This window comes from Thermobia domestica, chromosome 9 (assembly GCF_964235325.1).
Source record: "Thermobia domestica chromosome 9, izTheDome1.hap1.1, whole genome shotgun sequence".
In the NCBI taxonomy this organism is placed as follows: domain Eukaryota; kingdom Metazoa; phylum Arthropoda; class Insecta; order Zygentoma; family Lepismatidae; genus Thermobia; species Thermobia domestica.
The window spans coordinates 221062777-221073649 of record NC_137462.1 but is presented as its reverse complement, the minus strand read 5'-3'; the positions used below and the strand labels follow the sequence as shown (position 1 = coordinate 221073649).

The following is a 10873-nucleotide window of genomic DNA, read 5'->3' as shown; positions in this document are numbered from 1 at the left end:
TTTCATAATATGAAAGCATTTTAAATCACGATACATACTATACACATATTATATTTTCACTATGCTACCTTATCAAAAGACGGATCTTGACAGTACTGAAGTTGAAAACCGGATAGTAGATGAATCAGTAATCTATTCATAAGAAAACAAATGTTATTTATAGCAGTCTGTTTATCTGACTTTGTGTTTATGTGGGTTAAAATAGTAAACGAAAAAAAACTCGAAAAAATATCAACTCAGATATTATTATGCAATAATATAGTAGTGAGCTCATACGGTGTGCTCCCAGTATGGAAATCAGAAGGAAATCAGAATATAAAGCATATGATTAATTATACACGTCCCTCATTTGCATCAACTATTAAATAAGTTTATTAAACATATTCCAGACGAACCTTATTTTGGAGTTGGAAATAGTTTGGGAAGACAGAGCTCCCTTTTTTCCCCGTTGCTACACGCCTTTGGATTCTTCCTTATTGGACAGAAAAAACGCAGTATGTTTTGTTTATTTTTTCCCTTCACGTTTCACTACCTTGCATATATGCGACCATTTATTCCGTCTTTCCTTCTCCAGCAGAGATACAAAAGCACCAGGCGTCTGAATGGTGTCGTACGTTATCGTGACCCAAAACAAACTCAATCATATGGACTTGCTTAGGAATTAGACAGATTGTTTTCGAGAGACCTAGACCAAGCCCAAGAGTGTTGTTTATTATGAAAACTGATAAGGAAACAAAGGAGCTATTTGTGTAGGAACGCAACTTCTCTTTTAGCATAAACAGAATTCATCAGTGTCTGGGTTATTTTCTTTCGTGGTAGTTCGTTTGTCCTCCAAAATTATAGTTGACAATGTCTTTAAGCAAACCGAGTACATATGCGGAGTTTTCTTTTTTAAAAAATAAAAACAAAAAGAGTGCTGCGAAGTCAGGCTCGAAGAATTATTTTTTGTGTTTAAATTTTTTTTCGCCCATGATAATAAATTTAGAACATTCAGATTCAGACAATGACGAAATATTAACTGACATAGAAGATTATGAAAGTAGTGTTGAAGACGAGTGTTAGCATATCCACTGGAAAAGTTAATAGGTAAATAATTTTGTTGCTATATATACGTCTAGGATGCACAGTCAAAATTTTTGAGTTTGCTGGAATAGTATATTTCCATTGCGAATTATGTTGCCAATGTGTGTGTCATAATCTCAACTGGAGGAAGAGCGAGAAGGTAAAGGGGAGTCCGTAATCCGGCAACTCCACGCGGAATATCGGGCACGATTGGCTACTGCCCGTTCATTCTTTACATCTGAAACACACAGTAGATATTTACAACACAATAATAATTCGATAGAAATTAATGACAGTGTACGATTATAAAAGGGTTGGTAGAATGAGTATAGGAGGAAACAGAGCACCGATATGGTGTTTTCACCATAAACTCACTTAGCTTCGGAACAGAACACACTAAGAAAAATCCATTATCCGGACAGGGGATATTGTAGAAATATAGGAAATCCTTATGTTTACTACAAAAATCAGTACGGAGCATACGTTATTCATACAGTACATACTTCGCTTGAATGTAACATAATGCTGTTTCAGGATGTGTGACATCTAACAGTCTTCCGTATGTAATTGTATAAATATACATATATAATCATATAACTTAGGGTTCATTAATTCGAGGCCTGGATTATTATTTAAATGCTTATATATCTATATAGTTTATAAGGAGTTCTAATATTTGTTTAATTTGTATAATTTATCTGTATGTTATTTGTATAACAATTTTCACTTTCTTTTATCTATCTTGCATATAACCTTAGAGACATTGCTTTTAAAGTTTTACTTCTTATCTAGATACACTGTGCCATTTGTTTCTATAGTTTAAGAAGAGGATACGTTCTGATGGACTGAGAGAACTTCAAGGGGGGAGGTTGGTAGCGTAAGTTTTTTTTTTCAAATTAGTAAGGAACTAAAATTATTTTAGCTGGGGATCTTTTCGTTCTTGGATGCTGCCACTTGTGAGCAGAAGCGTATATAAACCGAGCTGTTTCGCTTGATAAAAGTTCTTCTAACACCCTGGACCACATGGTTACGTTCGACCTAAGGTCCTAATGTCTGTTGGATCAACCATTTTTAAAGCTATGCTGTTTAAGGTTGGCAGAGTAGGATGGTCATTCCGAATGACCGTGGATAGGGAATAGGAACTTTGGTGGATAACTAAAGAAATTTTTTCTGGGGAGAATTCTTTTTTGTTTGTTAGGTTTCAATTTTTAATCCCGCAGAGGACGTTGGGATAAGCATTAAGCAGGTTGAGATATGTTTTAATCTATTGGATAGCTTTATTAAGGATTTCTATTTCGAACTCCGAAGGTTTAGAGTTCGAGGCCCCTCTTGTTCGAGAATTTAGTTTCTCGGGTTATAAGTTCATTGTTTTTTGTTTCCCTAAAAAATCCTAATCCTATATTAGTGATTATCTCATGGAAAAGAGATAATGTTATTCGTGGACTGTATTATTATTATAAACAAAAAGTTCGATGCACAATATACTTATTTATTCTATTGAAAACACACAACTAAATAAAATAATTGCTATGCATAAGCAGCTACACACTAGTTCATTATGCAGTCACACACACCACGTTGACACTTATAAAAAAAAATTGAATCATCCAGTGTTGCCAAATATAAAAACAAAGGAATAATGAAGTGCGGCAGAACATACTGCACACCTTGAAATATCATTTTAACACTACATATTATTCTACACATTATTTTACACTGCACATTCTACATGTTATTCTTCATTAAATGGAAGAGGAGAAATTTTTAAAATTGGTCATTTGAAAACACCTTTGCTAGTTTTAATAGTAACAGTTCTAACAATATTATCTACACCTGGATGAACAGCAACTATTCTTGCTAAATTCCAATGTTGAGGAGATGTCTTATCCTCCTTCACTAATTCTAAATCATTGACTTTGATATTAGTATGTTTACGCCACCATTTTGGCCTTTGTTGCAGCCGAGACGATTATTCTGTTTGCCAACGGTTCCAGAAACATTCGACCAATCTTTGAGTTAATTGCCAGCGTGACGAATGATTTATTTTTAATTCACACAAATTTGGTTCAGGTATTGCTACTAGTGCATCGTGAATTAAGAAATGACCAGGAGTTAACACCTGGTAGTCATTGGGATCAGAAGATAGAGCAGTTAATGGTCTAGAATTTAAATATTCTTCAATCTGACACAAAACTGTATACATTTCTTCAAATGTAAGCACAGTGTTACCAACTACATGTCTCAAGTGGTACTTAACAGACTTTACACCAGCTTCCCATATGCCTTCAAAGTGAGGTGAGGATGGTGGATTGAAATGTCAACTTATAGATTGCATACTAAGGTAATTACATACAGACTCTTTTGAATCACCATTCGTTACAAGATTCAGTAAGGATTTTAATTCTCTGTTTGCACCTATGAAGTTTGAACCACAATCATTTAGTAGTTTTTTATTAGTAGGTTTTCCCCTTCTAGCTATAAAACTTTTCAAAGCTGCAATAAATGACTCTGTTGAAGCATCACTTACTAATTCTAAATGGATGGCTTTGACACTGAAACAAATAAAGAGTGCTATGTAACCTTTGAACAATTTTTAATTTCGACGTTTCATATTTTTTAACATTAATGGACCAGCATAATCTAAACCGGAATGCAAAACTGGACGAGTTGGTGTTAGTCTACCAACAGGAAGCTGATCCATTAATTGAGAGGCTGTTACACTTGATTGTTTGCGACATATTACACAACTTTTTACAGGTTTCCTTACAAAGTCACGACTACCAATAATCCAAAACTTTTGTTGCAAAACAGATAAAAGTAACTGTGAACCTGCATGAAGATGCTTTATATGTTCAGATTTTACAAGAAGTTCCGTAATTCTAGCATGTTTTGGAAGTAAGATAGGATATTTGAAATCATATGTTACACTAGCATTTTGAAAGCGACCTCCAACTCTCATGACATCATTTTCATTAAGAAATGGATTTAAACACAATAGTTTGCTATTAGAGGGCAAAGGTTTCTTCATACGTAAGTATTTTATGTCAAGTGGATATTCAGACTCTTGAGCTTGTTTTATCCACTGCATTAATGCATTTGACAACTCCTTTGTAGTTAATGGTTCACTACATCTTAACTCCTGTTTACTTTTACTATTCCTAATAAATCTTTTACACTACGCAGTAACACGAACTAACTTAGATAATGATGAAAATGTATCTACTATTGTACAGTCAACCTTAATGTGCATGTTAACAGTTGAAGACTTTTACTCACATTGAAGATAATCTAGATTTTTGCAATTAATATTTACAATAGGTAACTCTGATTCCTTCAACTACTTTGGCCCATTCCACATTAGTAAATAAGACTCTAATTGTGACGCATTCAAACCACGAGAACTACAATCAGCTGAGTTGTCTTTGCTCGATGTGTGTGCCCATTTAATAAAAAATAATTGTTGAATTTCAGATACCCGGTTAGCCACAAATGTTTTCCATTTACTGGGACATGAAGAAAGCCATGCTAACACAATAGTAGAATCTGTGTAACAGACAACCTGTTCAAACTTGATTAACATTGACGTAGTGACTGTATTAACTAATCTACATAACAATACTGCAGCGCACAATTCTAACCTAGGTATTGATATTTGCTTTATAGGGGCAACTTTGATCTTTGCAGGACAAGTATACTTGCACATTTCCAGATGTATCTATACAACGTACATATACTACTGCAGCATACGCCTTTTCACTAGCATAGAAACAGTGAACATAGGAACAACAATAGAAAATGAAAATGAAACACTTGATGGATTCCACTCTATATCTAAAGCTTTTACATTGTGGTTATCTTTACACATGATACGCGACACAATTGAGCTTGAATGATGCACTAACGTGTTGCCTTTTTTTTTTTTTTTTTTTTTTGTTTTTATAGCAGACGTGTCTGCCGATGACCTTCCACTCACTGCAGTTAATGCTTTGCCACGTTGTAATATGAACTCTTTCAGTTGGTCGAAATTTGGTTGTTCGTCTCTCTTCAATGAAAGCTCCCATTGTTTTCTGGTGTTCTTATCTAGCTTCTCATTCCCATGGTAAATTAAAATCACATCCCAATGTTCCACTGGACGGCTCAAGGATTTAAGTTCACACACACACTGAACACTATTGTCAACCAATCTTCTTAACTTACCTGATTACTCATTCTCATCCAGTGGCTGATACTTTTGTATCAGCCACTGGACAATTCTTACCACCATTTATTATTATGAAAGGAAAGAGAAAGAAGGAATAATTTCTACTAGGAATGCCACCAGGAACAAAAGTAGGAATGTCAGAGAAAGGCTACATGACATCCGACATTTTCCCCAAATTTCTGGATCACCTAGCCTCTCACAAACCAGAAGGACCAATTTTGCTTGTGTTAGGCGGTCACCGGGCGCACTGCAAGGATGTGCATGTTCTTGAACATGCATTGGAAAATGATATTCATATGATTTGCCTTTCTCCACACGCTATGCACAAAATGCAGCCCCTAGACGTTGCATTTTTTAAACCCCTTAGGCAGTATTACAATGATGCATGTAAGCTGTTCGTATATGCTCATCCAGGAAAACCAATTTCAAAAATACACTTTGAACATCTTCTCAACAAAGCTTGGTCTAAAGCTGCGTGTGTTCATACTGGTGTGAGTGGATTCGAATCAACAGGAATTTACCCACTAGATCCATTCAAAATTGCAGATAGTGACCTTATGCCATCGGTACCTCATTCATTAAATGACAATCTTCAAAGAGACACCGTTGAAGGACAAGGAAGCAGTGTTCCTTGAACTTCACAGGGAACTACGTCTATTACTTTGCATGACTTCAGCCGCACACCTACAAAAAGCAGTGATTTGTCTCAAAGAAAAAAGGCAGCAAAAACAGGTTTAAATGCAGGTGAAACAATACTCACGTCTTCAGAGTATATGGATGGTCCTCGAAAAATACAATCGCGCTCTAAGGGTAACCAGAGGTACACTCGAAAGGTTTTATTTTCTAGACCGAGCTAGTGAACCTTCGAAGCACCCCAATCCTTGCGCAAACGCAATGACAACTACGTTTGTCCCAAATGTAAAGTTCAATAAATCAAGGGCCCTAACGGTGGGGACTGGGTACAATGTATGGTGTAACTGGTATCATGAACTATGTGTTTCTATTGCAGATTACCCTTATTTTATATGTGACGATTGTCTGTCAAGTGATTAGAACAGATCCAGAAAGGACAAACTTTTGTTTGACTTACATTTGTATCCTTCTGATTAAAAAAAAAACAAACAAACAAACAAACGTAAAAATGGCACTATAGCATACTTGTACGTATTATTTCACTTAAATTGTTGCTTTACCGTATACATTAAGATTATTTCATATGCTGCCTGTAGTACATTAAAACTAAACTTTCTAAGCTGTCGGTGTGCGCCTGAGAAGCTGTCGAAGTTACCCACACATTGTGGGTAACTTCGACATGTTGCGTGGTTTACTTTTATATTTTTCCTCATATTCTGGGTATGCTACATATATGGTTACTCTGTCATCCATTTGTTAAATAATGTACTTCAGCTGTAAGTATAAAACACTGTTGTAAAGAATTGCACTTTTCTGTTTTTGCCAAGAAACCACTTACCATGTTCCCCACAATTCCCTTATAAACATATAGAGAATTAACATTTTACTTGTAGCTACAAGTGGCTACTTTATTGGTTGAAGCAAAGAAAAACAAAATAAATGTTTATGCCCGCGGGAATCGAACCCGTAACCCTTAGAACAAGAGTCACAAACACTTCTGACTGCCATGATGTCAATTAGCCCAGCGCATGATATATGCGGCGAGTCGAAACCTTTAAGACGCTTTTTCTATACTATATTAGGCAATTGCGCTCTCCCAGTTTGTAATATCAACACTTTAAATTTCAGAATCGCCTTGCAGAAAATGGCCCCGATGTTAGTTTACCAAAGTCTGCTTTCTCCTTGTAAGCGAAAAAAGAACTTCAGGCATTTTTGGATATTGATATTTGTAATTGCAATAATAGCCAGATACGCAGATACTTTCGGTGAATCAGAAAAAAAATTGGTCTGTTGCACTATAAGTCTATTTTTGTTTTTTAATTTAAATTTGAAGTCTCTCAAGTATAGTATTTTATCCTGACAGAAATCAGTGTGTTTCGTCGTTATCGTCAACGTGTGCAATTTGCTTCATAAACGAGTGTTTTTGACTCTTACTTAACAGAGAAGTCTTAGCGTAGTGGCGTGAGCATTCGTTTCGTAATTTAAGGGTACCGGCTTCGATTGTCGGTGAGGCAAGTTGTTTCTGTGAACTACAATATGCATACTTCTGATGTATAATAAAATGAAAAATGTTCAATTTGTTTCGGTCTTACGACTTAGAGGGAGACAGCTTTCTTCATAGGGGAAATACTAGCAAAATGAGTCACATGTCTGTCTACAACATTGATTCGTACTGTGGTGTAAAACATAACGGGCCTTATGCAGAGTCGTTTTGACGTGTGATTAGTGACATGCTAAAGAGTTCGACTAACATATGTTTCCTGCAGTAGTCAGGCCTTTAGTATGACACTACTCATATGTCAAAACGACTCTGCATAAGGCGGAACGTGTCTAGCAAATAATTCATGACTACGACCCCTAAGGGTCATGCTTAGGGCCTAGTATGAGTCATAAATGTGTCCGAAACAATATTGTTTCCGAGCAATTATTCCGAACGTCTTTCACTATGACTCCTACTGCTAGAAATAATAATATTTTCGTTCGCCATTTCCAACACGTTGCATATATCTGTTCAACCAAAATTTGTAAATAGGAACTATTCTTTTTTATGTTGGTATTATATTTTGTTAAAATACAAATATAACGCATACATAATCCAAAGTCTCTTAGCCAAAGAAAGCGTGTCACTATGTATCGTGGTGAAGACAAATCCTACTTAATTTCTGTTTAGGCATCCGAAGCTTCGATATTAATATTGTTCAGGAGCTGACACCTTTCTCACCTTTCCTTTCCTTTTCCTATCAACTTTAGTACGCTTATTTACATTGCAATAGGACCTAATATTGAGGTCTTAAATTTTCAGTAATAATAATAATAATAATAATGGTATTAAAATTTTTAAAGTTGCCTAAAATTAGACAAAACTTACAGATAAGTCGGGATTTCGGGAAGGTGTCTGGACCTCCAGGGGACACCTCTGCAACTACCAAAATTTTAAACCAAAGCATTGTTTTGTTTCAGAAACGAGATGAGAAATTCCTCTTCTCGTGAACAACACTAAAGAAAACCGAAATATTCTTGCCAAATGTTACATTTCTAGTTGTAATGTTATGCCCCGAGCGATTATAAGCTCTTAACTTTTAATCTTCTATGAGATTATTATTATTATTATTATTATTATTATTATTATTATTATTATTATTATTATTATTATTATTATTATTATTATTATTATTATTATTTATCTTAAGGGATTTCGAGATATGGTGTTATTAGTATAACGTTTTCAAGCCCCAATTTTTCGTTCGCTTCTTAGGAAAATATTGAAACACGCTAAAAACACTTTGTTAATTAACATGTCTCTTCTCCTAAAAGATCTTGAGATATGGCCATCTGATTATAAGAATTAAAATTGTCATTCTAGTTTCTTTTCTTAGGGAATCATTAAAAAAGAGCGCTGAAAGTAAATACTTAACTTTAAGGTTCGAGATAGAGCCATCTTATTTTACCATTACCACACCCGCTCTTTTTTTCTTCCCATCATTTTTCTCCTTCTATGGGGAATATCTAAAAATGCTAAACCACAAGGTTTAATTATTTTAAATGAAAAGTCTAAATTCCAATCTCATATCTATACCCTTCAGAAATTCGCAGATATCGACATTTTACAATAATATTTTCCACCCTCATTTTTATCTTTCTCCTGGAATTTACATAAGTGCTCCCTTAGTGGTACCTTACGTTAATAATCTTATGTACTCTTAAAATTTAAAGTTTCTAGCTTAAGCATTTTGGCCTGGGCACTGAACAGTCAGAATTTCTTTTATATGTAACTAAAAATCATTTACACAATATAGAATGTAAAATATCGTATGTAATAAATATGAATCTTAGTTTTTATTCGCATACTATGTTTTAAATTTTGTTACTTCGACATAGTAATTAGCTACAAAACGATATATAATATCCTGAATTATTTTCCTTCTTCCACCTTCTTTCCTTTCTGTCCTGATAGAGTCGTCAGCTCCACAAAATAAGTAAACCATTTATACTATCTCACTCCTCTTATGTTAGTAGCAAAACATAAGTGACCCTGTTGTGCATTTGAGAACAGCTGTTAATGTTTGTTGACCAGTACGCAGTAGAAATATCCTGTTATCTTATTCTTATTTCTTTTTAACACTTTGCAGCATAAATCCGATCATTATTTGTTGTAACTTTCTTGCTAGCTCCACAAAGATAAGTCCCCTTCTTATCTATCTATCTCAGTTATACAGGGTGATTTAAAAAAACTCACGGATTTCATTTGGGTCTAGAATTTCTAATTGAAGTCTGATTTTCATGCGGTTTGTGATAAATGATCAAGGAAAGATGGGAGATTTATGGGACTATGTTCACTGGTTTAAATTTATCTGGAATAATATCGACCACTTCTTAAAAAAAAACAGCAAATATTCGCCAGTGTACCTTACAATTAGAATGAGGTTTTGGATTTTTGAAGCGAAATTACAGAATACAAATTAAATGTTACTGAAAATACAAATTAAGTGTTACTGAGAATACAAATTAAGTGTTAGTTGTAAAACCCATAAATCATATATTGAATAGCTATAGCCAGTTTATCACTACAAACGAAGGAGAGACTTCTTGGCCGACCGATAATTGACATCTTCCACAACACCTGTTTGCGGGATCCGATGCTTCTCCGTCTCACTCAGAAGTGATCCTGTTTCTCCCAATTTATTCACCAGCGTGAGACAAATTTGTTTCTAAATGCCCTTTGCGTAGCAACAACAGATTCCGTGCTCGAAAGAAACTTTTAACGATAAACTCATGCTGCTCCAAAGAGTATATTATTCTCACTGTGTCCTGATCATTCTCACACAGTAGCACAGAACTGTACAGCGCAGTCCCAATACAACGGCCCAGTTTCCTGTTCCATATTGACCTTCGCGAGGTTGCCATCTAACGAAGAAAACTCTAATCTCCACACCGCATAGCACTTCATTCCAATCGTAAGGTACACTGACGAATATTTACTGTTTTATTGGAGGCGTGACTGATATTAACCTGGACGAATTTAAACCAGTAAACATAGTTCCATAAATTTCCTATCCTTCCTTGGCCATTTGCAGCAAACTGCATGAAAAACGGACTTCAGTTCTAAAATCTAGACCCAAATGAAATCGTAGTTTTAAGAAAGTCACCTTGTATAATTTCTATAAATCCAATCTAGAGATGATAATGAACTATTATGTTTTAATTTTTCATTTGAAATTTTAGAAACTTCAAAAATATACTTTGATATTAAAATGAGTTCTTGTTTTCTTCACTGTACATAACTTTTGAAACGTCAAAGATGTAGGTATGTAGAAGCAATAATGTGGTTGTTTTTGAATACTGTTTTATAATTTTACAATACAAATTGTTAATATAACTAAAATAAAAATACACTTCAAACATTAAGCTTCCCATTAATTTGATTACACAAAATATGGGGCTAATTTCAAAATTTGTTGTTCTTTTTCTGTAAAACCT

General features: G+C 34.7%; 1 protein-coding gene across 1 annotated transcript; it reads right to left on the bottom strand.

Moving 5' to 3' along the window:
• Positions 1-3655: 3655 nt before the first annotated feature.
• Positions 3656-5271, bottom strand: LOC145661153 (uncharacterized). Its single transcript, XM_081726602.1, has 2 exons — positions 5260-5271; positions 3656-4237 (listed from the first exon to the last, which is right to left on the bottom strand). Exons 1-2 carry the CDS (start codon positions 5269-5271, stop codon positions 3656-3658), a joined length of 594 nt encoding a protein of 197 aa, XP_081582728.1.
• Between the last annotated feature and the right edge of the window lie 5602 nt (positions 5272-10873).